The 23,449-nt window shown below is 37.3% G+C and overlaps 2 protein-coding genes across 2 annotated transcripts; both read right to left on the bottom strand.

The window, feature by feature from the left end:
* Positions 1 to 1,013: 1,013 nt before the first annotated feature.
* On the bottom strand, positions 1,014 to 11,279 carry LOC136254283 (uncharacterized). Its single transcript, XM_066046952.1, has 7 exons — positions 11,032 to 11,279; positions 9,237 to 9,410; positions 6,141 to 6,514; positions 4,951 to 5,164; positions 3,786 to 3,922; positions 3,036 to 3,213; positions 1,014 to 1,805 (listed from the first exon to the last, which is right to left on the bottom strand). Exons 1-7 carry the CDS (start codon positions 11,171 to 11,173, stop codon positions 1,291 to 1,293), a joined length of 1,734 nt encoding a protein of 577 aa, XP_065903024.1. The 5' UTR covers positions 11,174 to 11,279; the 3' UTR covers positions 1,014 to 1,290.
* Positions 11,280 to 12,830: 1,551 nt separating this feature from the next.
* On the bottom strand, positions 12,831 to 16,468 carry LOC136254282 (uncharacterized). The gene is made up of 7 exons (XM_066046951.1): positions 16,278 to 16,468; positions 15,448 to 15,621; positions 15,029 to 15,399; positions 14,731 to 14,944; positions 14,294 to 14,430; positions 13,734 to 13,932; positions 12,831 to 13,684 (listed from the first exon to the last, which is right to left on the bottom strand). The coding sequence occupies exons 1-7, from the start codon at positions 16,429 to 16,431 to the stop codon at positions 12,981 to 12,983; spliced, it is 1,953 nt and encodes a 650-aa protein (XP_065903023.1). The 5' UTR covers positions 16,432 to 16,468; the 3' UTR covers positions 12,831 to 12,980.
* Between the last annotated feature and the right edge of the window lie 6,981 nt (positions 16,469 to 23,449).

The following is a 23,449-nucleotide window of genomic DNA, read 5'->3' as shown; positions in this document are numbered from 1 at the left end:
CCATTTTTTTCCGGGTACATGACCTTTTTTGCATTTGACTAACGGACTAGTAGTCCACTTCTTATGAGCTATCTTATTGAGAGCCATGTTTGAAAAGTGTGAATCAACATCATTACCTAGGTGTGATGCTTGACAAAACAATGTCCTTTATTTCACATATAAACAACACTGTGTCTAAGGCCTCTACAGTACTTAATTTTATTGATAGAAACCTTTCCAACTGCCTCCAGTCAACTAAAGAAGCTGCATATCTCAGTCTTGTTTGGGAATTTGCCAGCACTGTATGGGACCCCTATCAAGCAGTTGACATTACCAGCGTTAAGAAGATTCAAAGAAGGGCTTCCCGCTGGTTACTAAATGACTACAGTAGATACAGCAGTGTAACATCAATGCTCCAACAATTGCAATGGCCCACCTTGGAAGAAAGACACAAGAAAGATAGACTATCCCTGCTCTACAAAGCTAACAATAACCTTATTGCACTCAAAGTACCACCATACTACCATCAGATGTGCGCATCCTATTCAAACAAGACTTTGTCAATAAACCTCTTTTATTCATCCGTTTACCAGAACATCTTCATACATGAACAGCTTCTTCCCCAGAACAATTAAGGAACGGAACACATTACCATCAACCACAACAACATCCAAATCACTAACTATATTTCAGTCTATCATCTAATCTAATTAACTGTAAATTTTGATCTTTTTTCCTGGGTGTTATCAGCAGAGCTGTCTATAATAAATAAATTAATTAATTATCACCAGTTGCTGGTGCAATTTCAAACACTGAATAATCAGTCTGTAACTAAATGTGTATGTCTGGAAATTTTAACAGGGAAATTTTTGACAAATTTGACAATTCATCTTTTTCTCTTAAAATTTTACAGTTTTGGTAGCTATTCCTTAACACAAATGTTGAAGCATCTCATTAACATCTACTTGTACACTAAAATACTCGATCATCCAATTCATTTCCCTCATCAAATATCTGTGCTATATGGTAAAAGATTGGTTTTCATATAAACGGTCAATTCTGTCAACTCATGCATGTACAGCTTCAAAGAAATGTCAATTATACAACTGTGGTTCATACTATGCAGGACTGATAAATGGATGGCAAACAATTATGGACACTGATCTGACAAACAACTGTTTGTCTTAGTTGAGTGCACAAAGAGTCACATATGAATGTGTGTGTTAACTACATTACCAAAAGTAGCTAAAGCATATGACAAACTGCAGATAAAGACAACTACTGCCAATTGTACATGTTCTGTCACATAATTTATATCATGTCAGAATATAGCAGACCAGCTATACCACATCCCCAAACAACCATCAGGGAATAAGACAACAGAGATGCTCTACTATCAGCTGAATCATCACTACTGCTCAGAGTGACATCTGAATCGGTTGGACTTGAGCTTGGACCAGTGATCATCGGGGGTGGAAGAGGAGGTGGGTTAGGGTTAGTTGGTGGTTTAACAAACAAGAAATTAGTAGTGGGAAGTGTCTCATCAGGAAGAAATACTGAAAACACAGATTCAGGAATATCAGTTTTATCAAACAATCTTGTTAGCACATAAGTCTGAGTGTTAGCTTGATCAATCAGTTCAGTGTAGTTGTAGTAGCCAGCAGGATTGTTATATGCTTGATCAAGCACATCAGTCCTGGTGAAGGTGTTGTTATATGATCCAACATTTCCAACTCCATAAGAACACATTCCATTTTCTGAAACTATTTTCATTTCAAATGTCGACACTGGTATGCTGAAATTGGGGCTACATAATTCTTCTATCGCTGCATATAAAGAGAAAATCTTATAACATACAGTGACATTTTTGTAGTGTTTGTTTGTAATTATTACTAAGGTTGCCTAAGGAAACAAGGGAGGTTGCCTACACCTGCAGACAATTTTAGTGGACATTTAATCCCTGATTCAGTCTACTTTTTTTTCTAGGATCACTAATCAAACTTAAACTTTTAAAATTTTCCTCATACATATTTGTTTACTTTTTGTGGCTATTGAACTCATGCATACTACATCAAAAGAAAGGATGGTGCCAGAGTTAGTGTAACAGGTGGAAAATATTGGCACCAAGGAATGGCAACCTAGCCTCGAACATAGCACATTTTGTATGAAAAAGATCGAGATACTCTAATAGAACATTCACGCCATATGCTCATAATTATATAGGAATGGTGACTAGAGATTGAGATACTCTAAAAGAGCAGTCACTATCTATGAAATATTCTATTACAGCAGTCACACATGCTTGTAAGCTTGAGATACTGCAATTAATTTTTATTGATGGTCAGAAATTTTGAACAGAATATTGAGCAAGAAAAATAAGAATTGCTATAAAGAAAAATATGTGGAAAAAAGCAAAATAGGCTCATCTCTAGCCCTAACTATATATCAATTACTGACCTGAAAGTAAAGTGGCCATTATACTTTGTTTTCAGTTATGCTCAGCCTATTTCACCATGTTACAAATGAAGAACAGTGGGAGAAGTGCTTCTGCATTCAATCCACTAGCCAACGAAAATACGGACAATTCCTGTTTACAAACGTTGGGAAGCTATCACGTATGCTACCACGAATTGACACCTTCGGCTGTCAGCAGAAAGAAATAGGACAAAGGTAAGACCATGATGCACTCATTGTACATACTGCAGTATGCCAAAAGGGCTGAAGCGACATCAACAGTGAATATTTAAGCCCATAGCCTTAGCCATCATCGAGTTATGCTTGTCTGAAGGGATCAGTCAGGCAGTCAATAGAAAATTCCAATAAATAAATTTTTAAAAAGTTTTGCAGCAATCTATTGGAAGCATTAGGGTCATACTGAAGGCAATTTTGGGCTTGGTTATACCTAACCAGTACTGCCAAGGCACCAGGATGGCATTGTGAGGCTGATTTGTGAGTGATACTTTTGGCCAGAAAAACCCAAACTTCCATGATCCCTAACATACAGTACTACTGTACTGTATAATATTATACCAATCATTTTGTATTGATATACATACCACTGGTAAGCTCATCCCCTGCTACTGAACTAAAGTATTCTTCCAAGTTTTCAAACAGTGACTGATTAATCTTGACTTCAGGGATAGTGATATCACGTTTGTTCTTCATTTGGTGATACTCATTCATACTCCTTTTCCCAAAAAATTGTGACAATTGTATGTCACATGTTTGGAGAATCTGTAAGGGGTAAACCATTAATGTATGCAGTATGAATGAAATGTGTACACTAGGTCAGAATTGTACATAATATACATCAATAAAGAGCTTGTGAAAGTTTTATTAGAGTACATCCATTTCAGCTCCAAAAATATAATATCTGTAAGATCTCACTGTGAGGGAAAAGGGAGCAACATACCCACCCCCATTATCCCCTCCCCTATGTATGCTGCACATAGTTACTGACTAAAGTACATATGATTTAGCTATAAATTACTCATACAGTGCTCAATGAGGTTTTCTACAGTTCTTTTTGTTCTAACAGCATTACTACATACGTGAAAGAGAGACTCAAGTTTTATGCAATAGTACATTATGAGCCTGGCCTTGTTGATATCAGTTAATATTCTATTAGTGTATCCAGTTTTAGTATGCACCATCAGCTTTGTATAGAATACATAATGTACAATTCATTGGTATACAGCATTCAAGCATAATACTTATATGTATCTGAAAATACACAATTGGCTTACGTACACGTAATATATATAACATAGAACTAGTTACAATGCAGTGAATATCACATCTCTTACATTTCTGATTAGGTCAGGATCTTCATAATCGAATTCTTGTAAAGCATCTGACAGACTATCATATAGTATTGGAATGCGGTTAACATCAACAAAGTCTGTACTTCTGTCAGGAAAACCAGCAAGTGCTTTGATAATCGCTAAAAATAAAATATTAATCTTCATGAAGAGATAGTATTATGATTTGTATGTAAATTATAAGTTGTTTGTGTATGAGTTATTACCGTTGTGAGATGCATGTGTGTGTGTGTGTGTGCACTGTTTAAAATTTAGATGCTACCACAACACCTATATTTTTCTAAAAATCTGTTATGACACCTCTGAAAATAATAAACACCTTTAGAGGTTTTATAGTTGGTGTTTTGGGTGTCAAAGGGGTGTTTCTTGTGTTTCTCAGAATGGAATCCCACGTCTAAAAGTTTCCTTGTAGTTAGGTTATAAATACATACTGCAACTTACATCAAGTGTAGAAAGCAACAAGTTAGTGTATTTCTTATCCTGTTGAATTATTATTTACTGTATTTCACAGGTCACAAGTGTTTCCTGAATAAACCATCAAGTTAAATGAAGGGATGAAAGTGGCTCCATCCCCTTTGGATATTAAAATGATGTCTAGTCTGCCACTATAACACCCTACATCTTATAGCTCCTAACACTCTGGATTTACACCCCTTGTAACACCTTCACACCCTGGTTTTACACTTATTACAACACCTCTGTAACACTCTCTAGGTGTCATCACATCACCTGTTCAGCACCATTTTAACACCTGAAGGGATTTATATTAAGCATGCATGCAAGTGGATACCCTAAAAAGTGTTATGACTACACCTAAATTTTAACAGTGTGTGTATGTGTGTGTGCGTTTTATTGCTCTAGTCTACCCAGCTATATATTGGGGGCCTGGTGGCCTGGTGTCATCTGGGGAAGCAACCCACCCAGCTGTAATGTTAATGGGTACCTGGTGTTTACTGGGAAAGTAAATTCCCAACTGTCCTTTCTCACTTAGCAGTGTTAGTGCAAAAGGCTCAAGCACCTTAGTGGTGCACAGCATCCCAGTGCTGATTCACTAATAGTTGTGGGTGCAGTAGGCTTTGCTGTGAGTGTGTGTGTGTGTGTGCGTGCGTGCATGTACACAAAGTTGTTATTTTATGGCTACATTCCTTACAGAAGATCAGTCTGAGAGAAGTATCCAACTGCACAACAGCTTGGTTGAGTGGGGACAGACAACCAATGACTATTTCACTACATCGTCCAGGACACATCAGTGGTTGATTGACACACATGGGACATAAAAAGTTTGAGGTAAGCACATCAACACATGTCTTAGAAAATCTAAACTCTTTGAAATTTGCAAGTAGTTCATCAAATATGGGAGGAAGCTGAAAAATGTACATAACATACAGCAGGTATAAGTATCGTACAGAAATGAACCGGTAACAACAAAGAACACACCAATAACCAAAGTCATTAGCACTATACCAATGCCAACATTCAATATTTTTGGGCGTTTCTAACAAAAAAAACCTGATAGATTGTGGTGATGAGATACAACATCATGTACCTATTTGTGTGTAAAGCATAATTACTGTGGCTGCACGAAATTGCACATCTCTATCCAATATGCTGAATGCATATACCAGGACTATTACTGTTATGATATTGGTGCCACTATTATGAGTATTGGTATCTGTCAATTTTAAGTCCATTACCTAGATTTTATTTTTCGAGCACAATTGATTGTAATATACATTTGCAATTGACTTGGTTGTACAGTGAGGGATGGACAATTTTGCCATCATTAATTACTACACTATTATAATATGGTGCTCATGTGATGTACACAGAGTTTAAAAATGTGTTATGTGATAAAGAATAGATAGGGTTGAAATATAACAGCAGAACCTTTGTATATAACCTATGAACATGTACACATGAGCCATTTGTAGCCTTTGATAGACATTATTAAAGATAGAACTTTAACATGTTTGTTTGAAACACTGTGAGTGCTTTGTTAGAGTAACTGAACATTCTGTTAGAGTGTAGAATGTATTCATTTGATTTTTATTGTGGATTTTATCCCTGCTTCATTTCAGCAACTAGATTTCAAGACCAATGATTCCCCGTCCCCACTCTTCCTACCACTTATGAGATATTTACTCATAAGTGGTAGAAAGAGTGGGGGCGGGGAATAATATCTCATAAGTGGTAGGAAGAATGGGGGTAGGGAATCATTGTCTTGAAATCTGGTTGCTGAAATGAAGTATAGGGATAAAATCCACAATAAAAATCAATACATTCTACACTCTAACAGAATGTTCAGTTACTCTAACAAAGCACTCACAGTGTTTCATATACCTGTTTGATGACTCCAACTGCTGTAGAAATATTTTGAAGCAGGCTAACTAACTCAGCAGCTGCATCTGTGTTGTTGTATAGATGATTAAAACCAAACTGAACAGCACATTCTTTCTGTTCTTCAGTGAGAGTTATCACTATTTTAAATCCAAATCCAAGATCAACAGAACCCAACACTTCATCTAAACGTTGGGTTGCTACAGCTCTGACATAGTTGTACAGTGTCTGCTTTAGGTCAACACTGTTGCCATTCAATGCTGCTGTAATTCCAGACACTGTTGTATCAACTGCAGCAGTGAAATTATCTGTAGGAGGTGAAACTGCACTAAGGAGAAGAGGCCTAACAGTATTCTCAGTGATATCCATTATTATAGCTGTGTAAAGAAACAAGAATGACTTACATAATATATGTCAGAATTATTACCCTATACACCTATGTATGAATGAATCTTGCATATCTCTTTTGTGTCGTCTTCTTTTTCTGCAGGGAACACTATATGGCTGTCTATGTACGTATTACTGTACCATAGGGAAATACATCTTAAACGATATAATATAGCAAGTTTACACAGCATCTTGAACATAACCATTTCATCCATACTGTTTTGTGCATTTTAGTCTAGCGTATTTTTTACGTAATGGCCAATTATAATATGCATGTGGAAAAATGGATTCATCTCCTAAAACTTCCCCCAGAAGTTGTGTCAATTGCAAAGGAAGGTACTATGAGTTGGTCTGTGGATAGCAGAGCTGGAATGAATAAGGTATGCAATTACCTGGACTATGTATATATATATATATGTGTGTGTGTGTGTGTGTGTGACCAGATTTTACAAAACCGATCCAAATTGCACGTCAGGCAAAATCAAACTAACACCACCAGTGGATAGCTACACTATCATACTACTATAGTTTTGATCCTCAGTACTATTCAAACTACTTGAGGCTGGTTTTAACAGACATCTTTTCTAGGTGGTGTGGAGAGCTCGAATGGTGGTTTCTGACCTTGTGGAGGGCCTGGCTTGGCAAGAGTCAGTGGTTTACTGGTGGATGGCCTGACAATGTTGACCAGATGTTTGTTCTGTTGATCTTGCTACATATCAGCCACTAAGAAGCCAGCACAGCCTTGTAATTGTGTGTCTGGACTCCAATCGTGGTCTGCCTCCATTTTGAAGTCTATCTCTTGCCCATCCCACCACCCCCCACCCCTTTATGAGCACTGGTGATACTACTTTACTTGTTCAACTGCTCAGATTTTCTATCGTATTTGGTGGGAGACTCTACAAGCAGTTACAAGTACTGGAAGTGGCCTGAAAGGTAATAAATTGATGCATCTATTGTGTAAATTTCATGTGTGCTTGCAGTCCTTGGAAAGTTATGCTGACTTGAATTCTTTGAAACTTCTAATGTACGATTTAGATCATTGTTCCAAAATCCAGTCACATAAATTATGTAATTTGTCAGTTAGTATAAAACTGCCATTAGGATGGGTTAGGTCAAGTGCTGAGTCTGTAAATACTCACAACGCCTCATCGCCCTCATGGTACATAGTTTAATACCAGTACCTATATATATACACTATATGATTGGTAAATGCAAGTGCAAGCACATACATACATACTCCTAACCAAAGCAATGGGTAAAAACATTCTTTTTGTGCATGTATATATTAAACGTGATGTGCTCCTTGACACATGCAAAATGTAATATGCATTTATAACTTCATTTACAGTTAAGTGGCAATGTTGCTATAATACTTCATTGCAAACAGAATATTATATCTTCTACAAGTGTACATGCCAGGCCTGATACAGGCACTGCTTTTGTCACAAGCTTATAGACAAATATTGGACCATTCTGTTAAGCTAACTCACCTGGCTTATATTTCGTTGTACATACAAGGAGAGATAAAACAAAGAACATCATTTCAATGGTGCATGCTAGATCATAAGCTTCATGATGTAAACTATCTAGGTTATAACCACTAAGATTTGCAATCCTCAAACTTGCATTTACAGCCAACAGAGTGATGTTGTGATTTGTTTACCACATTCACAGAAAAATACACTTTTCTACCACATATTTAGTTTGCTGTAAGGTAAATAGTAACCATGATTTACCTTATCAAATCAATTATCTTTTGACTAAGTCTTGATTAAGTATATAAATCTTAATTTCATTAATAATTGCAGTTACAAGTGTGTCCATATTAGGTAGCTAACTGCATGTAATGCAAGCAGAAACCATTGTGGGCCATTGTATACTGTAACACCCTGTACTCTCCCATGTGGTTCAATGTGTACAGCAGATCAACACTAATGAGGTTTATTTCATGTAGCACACATGCAATTATTGGCTTATACAAACAACAAGTCCATGACTGCATCCCAATAAATGTGAGATACACTTACCAACCAATTAAAGTACATAACAACTGCAACAAATATTGCTGAAGCTTAACCTATCTTCAACACTCAACAAGTATGTAGCTACTCTAAAAGTTTGTTCTACCAGTATAGAAAGGCAAGGCAGTGTATGATACACTATGATTTATCTATATACATTCCATGGGTTATTATCACAGCTAAAATTTGTAGTTGACAAGTGTTGTTTGTATAAATGTCTACTTAAAGATATAGTCTAACCAACTTAGCTATCTCATGCTCACTCTCCACAACAATGTGGGCACCATGCAGACTTACAAAATATTTTGAGCAATGAGGATGAATGGAATTAATACTAACCAGTTTATTATCACAGGCTGATTGACTGGTACATAGCCAGCTAAAGATTTAAATCATAAAATACAAAATATCTTCTATGCCATAATGTATGTATACCATTGCGCTAAACATGTCTGCGAAAAGGGATCTTACAGCCTTTCCAATTGCATGTATTTGGCAACCCATATCTTACCTTGTGAATATGGTACTTTGGTCACAATGTACCCCTAACATACCACTATTGTTTGCTGTAATATGAAAGTGATAGGTTAAATAAAAGCTTAAGGAGATATGATTAGTCAAAGTTGAGAATTTGGAAAGGCTGCAAGACCCTTTGTCGCAGACCCGATTACGTATAACAAACAACACTCACCATCTGTCTCATTTCTCAACTGATCAACAGCATCTTCGGCATTGGCTAACCCACTGGCTGCAAACCCAAATGTGTCAGTGTTAATAAAAGAATCAATTGATCTAGTAAATAGTTGAATGAGTAGTGGACTACAGCATTGCTGTCCATTGATAGGGCAAGTAGACAGTGAAGAACCTAATATATATATTTATTGCATATTATGCAACCATGTACATGCAATATTTTATGTGTGTGAGTTTTACATAATAAACGAAGTTACGTATGTATGTGTGTGTGTGTGTGTGTGTGTGTTGGATGCATATATTATCAGACACAACTTGAAATAATAGTATGGAGCTTTCATCTGTTTCTGTTAGCTAAGGAGAGCCATGTGTCTGATAGTTATGTAGCCTGCTATGTGTGAATGAATATCAACGCAGTTAACTGTAGTGTAAATGAGGAATGCTATTGGGATAGAATCCTTACACTCAGCTATTGATAACCAGTGATAACCATTGGAGCAGTGTCATCATCCAAGATATGTCACAGCAGAACTGTACGCATACATAACTACTACATGATAAGCCATAATAAACTTGTATTAATACAAAAAGCATCAACAAAATTTAAATAATTTTCACTTATTTTAAGAATACACTATACAGTTGGCTAGATATTCCGAAGTGAACAGCATCAGAGGTAGCACCATCATGTCATTATTGCCAACTGTCCTAAAAATGTTGTTGCGGTAACAAGTGCAGTGGTACAATGTAGTTATACTGGTAGAGTTATACCGGTATTGACATGCATACATGTCAGTAGAGGGTTGTACTTAATTAAAAAAGAGGGAGTCACAACTACATATCATGTTATATAGGATGGCAACAGCCTAGCAAAATGTGATGCACTACCATACACCTGTATAGCACTGAGTAAGCTATTACATTCAATACACTATAAACTTCCACTCTAATTCTTCTGCTAATTAAAGAACTATATAAGTTTTTAATAGAACTCAACTAGAAAAGTAAAGCTGCTGCATTATTGCTTATAAAGAGAAACTTATTCCAAGCAAACACTCTAAACACACTGATGTAGAAGTAGTCCTGATACTATTGAATTTACTGGTACTGTATAAAACACAAGTAAGGTATTGTGTAGTGAAATACTGTAAGAGTAGGGTATCATGGCTTATACCATGTAGGCCCATACATGTTTCAGCTGGTATGTACGTTTCTATCCCACACTTTGAAACAGTGAGTTTATAAAAGTGTCGATAGGACCAAAGCAACATGTTAAATTGCAAATCTTCTGTTCACAAGGCTTCTGTGGTTAACTTCAGCAAGTAACAGTATAAACCACACTGTTATTTTTTATTATTAGAGCTTTACAGTGACCAACACTGAAATTCTGACAGCAACTTAATATATGCTGCAGCCTTAATGTCACACACACACACACACAGACACACACACACACACAGACACACACAGACACACACACACACACACAGACACACAGACACACAGACACACACACACACACACACACACACACACACACACACACACACACACACACACACACACACACACACACACACACAGGCTACATTCCACGGCAATGATATGAAAGTCCTGCCTGAAAGCAGCTAGCATATACAGCATACAGTACTAGCTAATTAACGTCAGTCCCCCTTAAGTATTTCAAGAATTTCACACATCAAACACATGGGGAGTAGAGAATCTATGACATCACAATATCACTATTCAGTCATGTATGTAATGTTAATCTTGCACCCAGGAGCTAAACTCACCATCTTGAATCTCAAAAATTTGGCGGAAATTGCGCGGTATGGTGAACCTTTCGGCCACGCTTTCACAGTCTTCAGGGGTCACTGTGCACGACGCTGTGGTCAGTAAGGACGATACTGCAATGAGCAAGAATGGCAGTAACATGGTGGCAACGGTTCAGTTGGATTCTGAGCTAGAATCTAAAATTTTGACAGTTTATAATACGTAGATTTCGAGAAACATTCTCTCGTACAGGATCACGTGAGTAAGTTTATTCTATGCAAACTGACGTAACAAAAATATCCCGACAACACGCACTTAAGTTCCAATACGTGAATTAAGCATTGCTAAACTAGCTATATACATAGCACATTAGATTGATGGATAAAGTGATTGTCAATTGCATTTAACAATAGATAGTTACTTTCTAAATTGCTATGCTGAACATTATATAGCATATAGCTCGTACACTTTTGTAATAGCTACACTAAGAGTAATACGGCTTTTCAACCCAAGTCAGTTAGCTATACTAGCTGTATGCACAATGTATAGGTCAACCATGCATCTTAGTGAGCCAAATGACTATTTTTTTCACAACTAGCCATGCTTCTTTTTACCACTGTCATTATGATTATGGATGAGATAATCCTCCAGAGCATCCAATTCAGTATCAAAAAGTGTGTGCAACATACAATAATTGAGTAATTAATCCTTGCCATGTACTTCTTTCAGACACAAAGCTACCTATATACAGTATGTGTATAGCTAACAAATAAGATTAAAGATCATGCGTGACTAAAGCTTATCATTTCTCTGCGCTGTAATACTTCTTGTGCGTGTGTGTATTTTTGTAAGTTGTGTTATGTCTTACTTGTATCATGTGACATTGTAGCTAGCTATGCCAATTTGAAGTGCTTCATAAATTAAAAAAAAACATAATTAATCAATCAAATGAAGCACTTTACTGTAGCTGTACTGCATAGCTAACCTCAGTGTGAACCCATGCATGCAGTACTGTGCATCGATATCTTTAATCACACACACACACGCAAGCACACACGCACACACACACACACACAGCTAAGACAGCTTTGCATACCAGTGACTCAAGATATGCATCAATGATATTTATTTAAATGTCCCTAATGGAATAGTAAAGTTACTGTACTCTAGAGTCTTGTTGAACTCTACCATCTCTAGAGAAGAACGCTGTACAGTCATTATGTGGTGACTTAAATGCTATATGTAAGTCATCTGCTTTAATCATCTTTCTTCTTTTGCAGCTGTCTACTCCTAAGTATATATAAAAACTGTGAAAATTCCATAAGAATATCAATGCATACTTCATATACGTACACATACAAACAGCAATGGGGCCCTGCTACATAACAGCATGTCTCTATAGGCTGCATGTGGTGCAACTTGTAAATAGTTGACCATTGATATCAGTGAATTAAATCATTTGTGGTGTAGTCTATATACAGTAAATAAAATTGACCAATCAACGTCATCTTTTCTTAATAATCACTTACAGTTTCATATGTATTTATGTACACAGAGTAACACTTTGCATTATTTTGTGATCAAAGCATTAACTGCTGTTTAAGTATTGGTTGAATGCAGAAAGTTCTGGATCCAATGCTGAATGTGTGACTACTTTTATTAGCATAAAATTCTTTGCTTGGAGTATCATGATCACCTTTTGAGGATAAAACATCTCCACTGGCCGTGGTCTTCAAGATTTTCTGATAGGGTTTTAGTATATATATATATATATATATTTGACTCCCCATGGTGCCATAGTGCATAAGGATGATAATGATGAAGTGCTAATAATTCAAATGCTTCAATGCAAACATGTATGCAAGTACATAATTGAAGGAAAAAAATTCTATAGTAGTTGTCTGCATCTACAAATTACAGTACACAAAGTGTGGTTGTTTGGAGTCAAGTTCATGTAAACGTGTCCACACTACAATGATGACAACAACACGGCTATGCTGTATACTATTGTATAAAACACAAAATGTGATGATGTCACTGCTGAACTACTTCCAGGTTGAATTTGCAGTTCATTAGTTGGAGTTGTAGCAACTACGATTGAAGGATTTGCTAGGATTTGGGTGACCACAGGAGATGACATTGGCTCGGTCAATCTTGTCACAGGTACTTCTGAAACCAGCTCAGTTAATCTGGATATGTTTGGACTGGGAATAATCGAATGGATGATGGTTGAGGCTGGTTGGGTGGCAATGAGACTAGTCTGAACTGGACCCATGACAGATGTTAATGAAATTGAACTTGATGAATATACAGTGGATGATGTCGTAATAACTGGATTAGGATTAACTGGAGGGGGTGCAGACAAAAAGTCATTGGTAGGAAATCCTTCATTAGGCAGAAACACAGAGAATACTGATTTTGGAATGTCAGTGTTACTAAACAAGTCGGTTATTACATAAGTTTGATTCTTGGCTTGATTGATCAGTTCAGTGTAGTTGTAGTAACCAGCAGGATTGTCATATGCTTGGTCCACTACATCCCTCTGAGTGAATGTGCTGTTGTATGTCCCAACATTTCCAAGTCCATAAGAACACATTCCATTTTCTGCAGTTATTTTGAAGTCAAATCCTGACACTGGTACACTAAACTCTGGGCTACAAAATTTCTGCATTGCTGGAAAAAAGACAAAAAGATAGAGTGCGTGATATGTATAGTTACTTACCACTTGATATTTCATCACTCCCCAGTGAACCAAAGTCTCTTTCTAGTGTTCCAAATAGTGACTGGTCAATTTGAACATTGGGGATGTTTAGTGCACGTTTATGCTCCTTGGCATAATCATCTAGGTCTCTTCTACCAAGCCATGATGGTAGTCTTATTGGTGGGGGAGTAGGAATGCTTACTCCACATGTAGTGAGAAGCTAAACAACAACAATGACAGTGAACCTTGTTATTTACTGCACAAAATAGTTTTCTACCGGTTACAATTAATGTACGTGCATAATATATACTTTAAAGAACAATTTCATTAGGTATGGAATACTATCCCACTAGGGACCTATGAAAAAGCTTAAAGCTTGTGAATACATGGAGTCATTAGGTATGGAATGTTCAAGTATACAGATAAGTTAAACAGCAGCATGCAACTGCAGGTATGTTTGTTGGGAGTTCAAAAAAAGTTTTTCATATATAAATAATTGCATTACTATATAACACCACATGACCATACCAGAGTACATGTGTTGTCAAGATACAACAACTGCAAGTTTGCATATTATGTACCTGTTTAATAAAATCAGTGTTTACAAAATCAAAGTCTTTCAGTGATGCTACCATCTTATTATACAAAATTGGTATACGATTCAGATTAACATGATCGGTAACTTTGCCAGGAGATCCAGCCAGACTCTTTACTATTGCTACAATTTCAGACAATACATTAGTTGATTATGTTTGCCAGCATGTGTAGAAATATATAACATGCAGTTAAATGTTAAGCATGTACCTCTATATATTCCAAGCTATATAATTGTAAATGTACATGTCTTTATTATGGAATCCAAGTCACAAAAGCTTTTACACACTTACGTACAATACACTTACAAAGTTACTGGAAAAATTTATGTCATAATAAAATAATCCAATTTACAGTACTGCAAAAGTATACACTAATGAAACATTACAGTAGCTACATCAAAAAATTAATACTATTTCCTTACACAGTATCAGTCTGACAGAAGTATCCAGTTGCATAATCGCTTGATTGAGAGGAGAAAGACAACCGACTAATATCTCATTACAACGCCCTGGACACATCCATGGTTGATTAACACAAAATGGACACAACAAATTTGTTATAAAGACTTCTAGACATGTTTCTGAGAATCTAAATGACTTGACATTAGCAATGAGTTTGTCAAACTGTGGAGGTAGCTACAAAAGCAGATTTGTATTGATAAATCATGATTATGATGATATACATAATACAGTAGCATACTTATTGCAATTAAACTGCACCTGTTTTATGACTGCTATTGCAGTTGCAGTGTTCTGAAGCAAGTCTACCATCTCAGCAGCACCATCTGTGTAGGTATATATTTGGTTGAATATCGCTTGAATCGCACAGTTTTTCTGGTAGCTACTAAGTCTTATTGTTATTCTGAATCCAAACAGAGAGAAAGAACTTAGTGCCTTGTCCAAATAATATGTTGCCACAGCTCTAAAGTATTTAGAAATGGTGCTTTTAAGATCCACTCTGCTACCAGTTAGAGCATTAGTAAATTCCACCATTGCCACATTGACTGCATTAATGAAATCTGTTGTTGGTGATGGTACAGCGCTGAGTAGAAGAGGCCTTATATTGTTCACTGTTATGTCGATCAGTATTGCTACAGATACAGATAAGTTCACTCAGAAAGTACTCTAGCTGTACCTACCATTGGTTTCATTCCTCAGCTTATCAACTGCTTCCTGTGCATCAGCAAACCCACTGACAGTAAAACTTGCTGAACTGTTGTGAACAGCCGAAATTAATGAATGACTTATCAGGTTGATGACATCTTGTCGGCAGCATTGCGGACCATTTACAACACATTTTGTCAGAGAAGAGCCTGCGTACGACCAAAAATAAAACAATCTTTTAAAGATCAACAAAAAGTAGCCGTGAACTGTTGCTATGTATGGAATAACATGCAGTTTAACTGCACTGTTTTAATCTATTTTTTAATAATCATGTCACTCTACAGTGTATAGCTACCTAATAGCTACATACTGGTGCCAGTACGTAGTTTTGTTTCCTATAGCTAGTTTAGGCCATTTTATGTCATACATAATCAGTTGACAAAGTGGTCAATGCTTGTGAAGTGACGAAGACTACTAAGATCCCTGTTTGAGCAGGCTGCTTGCATTGCAGTCTCCTGCTCATACAGGATTTTTTTGAATTTAGGGGCTAGAATCTATTGGTTGGCCTAATTTTCTGCATGCTATAATTATTTTTGTATTGTACTCAAATAGTGCAAGTCTTGCCAGGGCTCCTTACTTGACCACCCTGTGGGTATCACTGAGTGCATGGTACCCCTGAGTCTAGACCCCTGTAAGTACTTATGTTGTGTTTTAACAAAATAAGACGTCTCTCATCATCGTACATGTAGATCGAGTCAATCAAGTTGCTAGCAAATAGGCTCGAAAGTCCTAGCTACCGTAGCTAGCCTAGAAGTAGCACATGTACATAGGTATACGTATGTATAACCATATTTAAGCAGCTTACCGTCTTGCAGATAAAATAAACTAGCAATAAGTGGGGAGACCGCGGAGAGGCGTGCACCAGTATCATCGCAGTCCTGGGAAGTGACCGCGCAAAATGCACCAGCCGATAAGGAAACTAAAACAAGCAACTGCAACATGGAATACTTCTGCAACATAAAATGTGCTGAACTCGGGGCTATAGCCAATATTGTTGTTTCCTATGTGTCACGTGATTCAATCTGAACACTTCCAAATATAGCTACGCGCCGCTAATTTTATTAGTACCACAGAAAATGTACCTGTGTACAAATCTTCTATTGAAAGGATCGCTTAATTGAAGCCTAGTTATGAAGTACAGAGTCCCATACTACACCCACTAATTTAACTGTATGTGCTATTAAAACAGTGTAGTTGCACATAAACAAGTCTATATATAGTCAAGGTGTTGGGTACATGGCTACTTCCCTTGGATGTTTAATCAGAGATCTTGTGCATAGCTATAGCTACCATTACATTTTACAGTACTACGTATGTATAATGCTCCTTTGTTCTAGTACACTGTTAAATGCACAACTCTTAAAGAGTTCCCATAGTTAATAGGGAGGATTTAACACCCCTGGAGAGTAACCATTACTCTAAAGGAGTAACACATGCTCTGAAGGTGGTGTCACTTACTCTTCAGAGCAATGGTTATTCTCTTCAGAGTGATGGTTACTCTCCAGGGGTGTTAAATCCTCCCTACACTGGGAACTCAGAATCTTTAGAGTGATTATTACTCTTCTTTTTTAACTGTAGTTACAGTGGAACCTCAGACCTCTATTATCTGGGCACCTCGGTACAATGGAACAGTAAAGTAAACAATTTCACATAGTGGTTACCTTATTATAAGACCACCTCCTTGTAAAGACCGTTCTATTTTAATATCTATATTGTTGCTGTCTTGTTACGTATTTGGAGTGTATCCACATTTAGTGTAGGATGGTCTCGATTAACTGTACACCACATGCCTAGAAAAAGTCAGAGTCATAGTATCTAATTTATGATAGCTACATATGCATAGTATTTCCATGCAAAAAAAACAAACAAAAAAAAACAGCTTGACTGTACAAAAAGATATGAACTAAAAACCGCAATAACTGGCAACTAGAGGAGCTGCTGCAGCTGTATCTGGTGAGGCTAACAAATTAATGTTTAATAATACTGGCCACCAACTAGCTATAATACAAAAATCTATATACTGTAACATTAGGTCTTTTATTATTGACTTATGCAGTCTTGCTGCATTCCTAATTAAATTTCCTGTAACTCTGATTGGCTAGTAATTTGTGGTCGCCTTTTTTCCTTCTAAACTGACTATTGAAAAATGTAGCCAAACCACTAGCCAATTAAAGTTAAAGAGAATTAATTAGGAACAAGCAAGACAGCTAATAAGGAACAATTATAATGTTTGCAAATTATAGTTAGTTGCCACTATTAAATATTCATTTCTTAGCCTCTCCAGATGTTGACTCCTTTATATCAGTTGCCAGTTACTTTTATTTCACATCTTTTTGTACAGCCAAGCTATTGTTTTTTTTGCATGTGCATGGATATTATTGTAATATATCATAAATCAGATATGACTCTGACTTTCTAGGCGTGTGGTGTACAGTTAATCAAGACGGTCCTATGTGGATACACTCTAAAACAACAAAACAGCAGTAATTTAGACATTAAGTAAAATCACAAGAGGTTACCACTAGGCAAAATTATTTAATTTATCATTCCATTTCACCCTTCCATTTCACCCTTCCACCATTCCAGACCACTGGCCATCTTTTGAATCCCAAATTAGTCATGTAACTTGTAGTCTGTTGAGCATATAATGAAGTTTGGGTTAGATGAATGCACAGAGCCTAAAGATTGCTGTTTACTTGTTAGGTGGCTTGTTTATTCTATTACTAATAAGTGGTTGCTAGGTGACAATGCATTTTTACATTTTACAACCAAGGGAGTGACCATAAACGCTATGTAGTGACTTCCCCCTCTACCCACTAAACTGCATAGCCCTAACTGATAGCAATAACAACATTACTTGTATTTAAATCTGTTACTTTAACATAACAGCATGTCATTCTTAGTTATGGATATTTCTGAGATATGGACTAGACGGTAGTATGTACCAGACTGCCCAGATAAGAGAGGTTCCATTGTACAGTAGTATGTATGAATTAGCTAACTCATTAGCTATGATGTCACCTCTGTGAATATACGTTTATCAAGGTTGTGGTTACAAATCTACCCACTCTTTGGCTTGGAAAGCATACTAAGATGGATTGCTTAGTTATACATTGTGGTAATCATTATTTTTGTAAGTAGCTACGCGGCTACGCCTTCCCTGCCATAATTACGCTCATGTTCCTCTTGTAGTCCTGTTTCTCTGAGGACTAGGCTACCTGCCTTAGTTATACGTACATGTTTTGCATCATTTTAATAATTAGTCAATGATGAGTTTATAATGTCCATGACTCTGTGTATCAAGACACACGGTAGTGTGTCGTGCGGCCCAAGAAGCCGGCGCGCCACACCGTGAGTATATTGACAGGAAGAAAGAAAACGTCATTTTCACACTTTTGTATCTCGGTGATACCTTATCCGATTGAAACCACATTTGCTGCAGAGTTGCCCGCTAGCTAGGGGAGTCTACATTCCAAATTTGAAGGAAATCACTCTAGCCATTTCCGAGATACGAGTGGCCAAAGTTTCGTTTTATTTTCTTCGTTTTTTTTCTTCTTCATCTTTTCGCACACTTGCAAAAATTGCTATAAAACGCAAACGCGTACTCCGATCGCCTTGACATTTGGCACACAGAAGGGGAGTCCAAAGGCGAATCCTAGCATCAAATTGCAAATCCGATGAATGATTCAGGAGTTATGACCGATTATTCGCGTAAAACAAGATCGATTTGTTGTCACGCCTACAGGGTAAACCGCTTCATGGAATGAGTTGAAAATTGCTATGTAGATGGAGTAACCATCGTAGGAGTGCCTTTTGGTGGTTTGAAAGGAATCGAGATAAAGACCACGGAGATATGACACAAAACCCAACCTTTGTCACAATTACGCGATCGATTTTTAGGAATAAAAAAGTATTAGTTTTCACGCCTACTAGGCAAACCGCTTAGAGCAATGAGCTGAAAATCGGTGTATAGCTGGAATAATCTTCATTAAAAGTCCTTGCAGTAGTATAGAAGAATTGGATTACATACCGCTGAGTTATGATTCGAAAGCCAACTCCGTGTAGCAAATGCGAGATCGATATACTCTAATAGAACAGTCACCCTAATAGAGCATTCAGGTAATTTATTTACTCCATTATAGAATGCTATTACATTGCAAGTTATTCTGTAGGGAGTTCAGCTGCAAACAGTTAATCTTATACACAGTTCAGCAAGAAGCAAGTCACGCTGTGGAGAGTTAAGCTACAAATATATCACTGTAGAGATTCAGAACATTACAAGTCACACTGAAGAGAGTTCAGCTATAAACAAGTCATGTACCATGTAGAGAATTCAGCTACAATTAAGCCACTCTCTAGAGAATTCAGCTACACACAAGTCACTGTGGAGAGAGTTCAGCTACAAACAAATTACCCTGTAGAGAGATCAGCTACAAACAAAACACTTTGCAGAGAGTTCAACAACAAACAAATCAACTTGTAGAGAGATCAGCTAGAAACAAATCAACCTGCAGAGAGATCAGCTACATACAAATCAGCTTGTAGAGAGATCAGTTACACACAAATCAACCTGTTGAGAGATAAGCTAGAAACAAATAACTCTGTAGAGAGTTCAACTACAAAAAATCACCCTGTAGAGACATCAGCTAGAAACTAGACACAATGTAAGGAGTTCAGCTACAAGCAATCACCCTGTAGAGAGTTCAGCTATAACAAATCAACCTGCAGAGAGATAAGCTACAAACAAATCACCTTATAGAGAGTTCAACTACAAACAAATTACCCTGTAGAGAGATCGGCTACAAACAAATCAACCTGCAGAAAGATCAGCTACACAAAAATCAACTTGTAGAGTGATCAGCTACAAACAAATTACCCTGTAGAGAGATCAGCTAGAAACTAGACACAGTGTAAGGAGTTCAGCTACAAGCAAATCACCCTGTAGAGCGATCAGCTAGAAACAAATCACCCTGAAGAGAGGTCAGCTGCAAAAAATCACCCTGTAGAGAGGTCAGTTACAAAAAAATCACATTGTAGAGAGATCAACTACAAACAAAACACTTTGCAGAGAGTTCAGCTGCAAACAAATCAACCTTTAGAGCAATCAGCAATAAACAAATCAACTTGTAGAGAGATCAGCTGGAAACAATTCAACCTGCAGCTACAAACAAATCAGCTTGTAGAGAGATCAGTTACACACAAATCAACCTGTAGAGAGATAAGCTAGAAACAAATCAGCCTGTAGAGAGTTCAGCTACAAGCAAATCACCCTGTAGAGACATCAGCTAGAACTAGACACAATGCAAGGAGTTCAGCTACAAGCAATCACCCTGTAGAGAGTTCAGCTAAAACAAATCAACTTGCAGAGAGATCAGCTACAAACAAATCACCTTATAGAGAGTTCAGTTACAAACAAATTACCTGGTAGAGAAATTGGCTACAAACAAATCAACCTGCAGAGAGATCAGCTACACACAAATCAACTTGTATAGAGATCAGCTACAAACAAATCATCCTGTAGAGAGATCAGCTAGAAACTAGACACAATGTAAGGAGTTCAGCTACAAGCAATCACCCTGTAGAGAGTTCAGCTAAAACAAATCAACCTGCAGAAAGATCAGCTACAAACAAATCACCTTATAGAGAGTTCAGCTACAAACAAATTACCCTGTAGAGAGATCGGCTACAAACAAATCAACCTGCAGAGAGATCAGCTACACACAAATCAATTTGTAGAGAGATCAGCTACAAACAAATCACCCTGTAGAGAGATCAGCTAGAAACTACACACAATGTAAGGAGTTCAGCTACAAGCAAATCACCCTGTAGAGAGTTCAGCTACAAACAAATCAACCTGTAGAGACATCAGCTAGAAACTAGACACAATGTAAGGAGTTCAGCTACAAACAAATCACCTTATAGAGAGTTCAGCTACAAACAAATTACCCTGTAGAGAGATCGGCTACAAATACATCAACCTACAGAGAGATCAGCTACACACAAATCAACTTGTAGAGAGATCAGCTACAAACAAATCACCCTGTAGAGAGATCAGATAGAAACTAGACACAATGTAAGGAGTTCAACTACAAGCAAATCACCCTGTAGAGTGATCAGCTAGAAACAAATCACCCTGAAGAGAGGTCAGCTATAAACAAAGTACCCTGTAGAGAGATCAGCTACAAACAAATCAACCTGTAGAGAGATAAGCTAGAAACAAATCACCCTGTAGAGAGTTTAGCTAAAAAAAAACCACCCTGTAGAGACATTAGCTAAAAACTAGACACAATGTAAGGAGTTCAGCTACAAGCAAATCACCCTGTAGAGAGTTCAGCTAAAACAAATCAACCTGCAAAGAGATCAGCTACAAACAAATCACCTTATAGAGTGTTCAGCTACAAACAAATTACCCTGTAGTGAGATCGGCTAAAAAATCAACCTGCAGAAAGATCAGCTACACACAAATCAACTTGTAGAGAGATCAGCTACAAACAAATCACCCTGTAGAGAGATCAGCTAGAAGAAGTTACCTTGTAGATAGTTCAGCTACAAACAATTCACCCTGTAGAAAGATCAGCTAGAAGAAGTCACGTTGTAGAGTGTACATGATCAGTTACAAAGAAACCATCATGTAGAGAGTTCAGCTGCAAACAAATCACTCTGTAGAGAGTTCAGCTACAAAGAAACCGCCATGTAGAAAGTTCAGCCTCAAACAAACCACCCTGTAGAGAATTCAACTACAATAAATCACCCTGTAGAGAAGAAGTTACCTTGTAGAGAGTTCAGCTACAAAGAAACCAACATGTAGAGAGTTCAACTGCAAACAAATCGCCTGTAGAGAGTTCAGCTACAAACAAATCTCTCTGTAGAGAGATCAGCTAGAAGAAGTTACCTTGTAGAGAGTTCAGCTACAAAGAAACCACCACATAAAGAGTTCAGCTGTAAATAAATCACCTGTAGAGAGTTCAGCTACAAACAAATCCCCCTGTAGAGGGATCAGCTAGAAGAAGTCACCTTGTAGAGAGTTCAGCAACAAAGAAACCATCATGTAGAGAGTTCAGCTACAAACAAATCACCCTTTAGAGAAATCAGCTAGAAGAAGTTACCTTGTAGATAGGTCAGCTACAAACAATTCACCCTGTAGAAAGATCAGCTAGAAGAAGTCACCTTGTAGAGTGTTCATGATCAGTTACAAAGAAACCATCATGTACAGAGTTCAGCTGCACTCTGTAGAGAGTTCAGCTACAAAGAAACCGCCATGTAGAGAGTTCAGCCTCAAACAAACCATCCTGTAGAGAATTCAACTACAACAAATCACCCTGTAGAGAAGAAGTTACCTTGTAGAGAGTTCAGCTACAAAGAAACCATCATGTAGAGAGTTCAGCTACAAAGAAACCACCAAGTAGAGAGTTTAGCTGCAAACAAATCACCTGTAGAGAGTTCAGCTAGAAACAAATCACCCAGTAGAGAGATCACCTGGAAGAAGTCACCTTGTAGAGAGTTCAGCTACAAAGAAACTATCATGTAGAGAGTTCAGCTACAAAGAAATCACCAAGTAGAGAGTTCAACTACAACAAATCACCCTGTAGAGAAGAAGTTACCTTGTAGAGAGTTCAGCTACAAAGAAACCATCATGTAGAGAGTTCAGCTACAAAGAAACCACCAAGTAGAGAGTTCAACTGCAAACAAATCACCCTATAGAGAGCTCAGCTACAAAAAAATCACCCTGTAGAGAGTTCAGCTAGACAAAGTCACCTTATAGAGAGTTCAGCTACAAAGAAACCATCATGTAGAGAGTTCAGGTACAAAGAAACCACCATGTAGAGAGTTTAGCTACAAACAAATCACCTGTAGAGAGTTCAGCTAGAAACAAATCACCCTGTAGAGAGACCAGCTAGAAGAGGTCACCTTGTAGAGAGTTCAGCTACAATAAGAAACCATCCTGTATATAGTTCAGCTACATTTCAAGTCACCCAG

This window comes from Dysidea avara, chromosome 4 (assembly GCF_963678975.1).
Source record: "Dysidea avara chromosome 4, odDysAvar1.4, whole genome shotgun sequence".
Classification (NCBI taxonomy): Eukaryota; Metazoa; Porifera; class Demospongiae; order Dictyoceratida; family Dysideidae; genus Dysidea; species Dysidea avara.
The sequence above is the reverse complement of the archived record's forward strand: the minus strand, read 5'-3'. Positions and strand labels throughout refer to the sequence as shown.

What these genes read in the sequence shown, in the direction of transcription:
- LOC136254283 (XM_066046952.1), bottom strand. Translation starts at nt 11,173, where the DNA reads ATGTTACTGCCATTCTTGCTCATTGCAGTATCGTCCTTACTGACCACA. An exon ending in AATTTTTGAGATTCAAGATG is followed by an intron (nt 9,411 to 11,031) that starts GTGAGTTTAGCT and finishes TATATATATTAG; the next exon opens with GTTCTTCACTGTCTACTTGC. An exon ending in GTTGAGAAATGAGACAGATG is followed by an intron (nt 6,515 to 9,236) that starts GTGAGTGTTGTT and finishes TTCTTTACACAG; the next exon opens with CTATAATAATGGATATCACT.
- LOC136254282 (XM_066046951.1), bottom strand. Translation starts at nt 16,431, where the DNA reads ATGTTGCAGAAGTATTCCATGTTGCAGTTGCTTGTTTTAGTTTCCTTA. An exon ending in TTTATTTTATCTGCAAGACG is followed by an intron (nt 15,622 to 16,277) that starts GTAAGCTGCTTA and finishes GGTCGTACGCAG; the next exon opens with GCTCTTCTCTGACAAAATGT. An exon ending in ACACTGATTTTATTAAACAG is followed by an intron (nt 13,933 to 14,293) that starts GTACATAATATG and finishes GTTGTTGTTTAG; the next exon opens with CTTCTCACTACATGTGGAGT.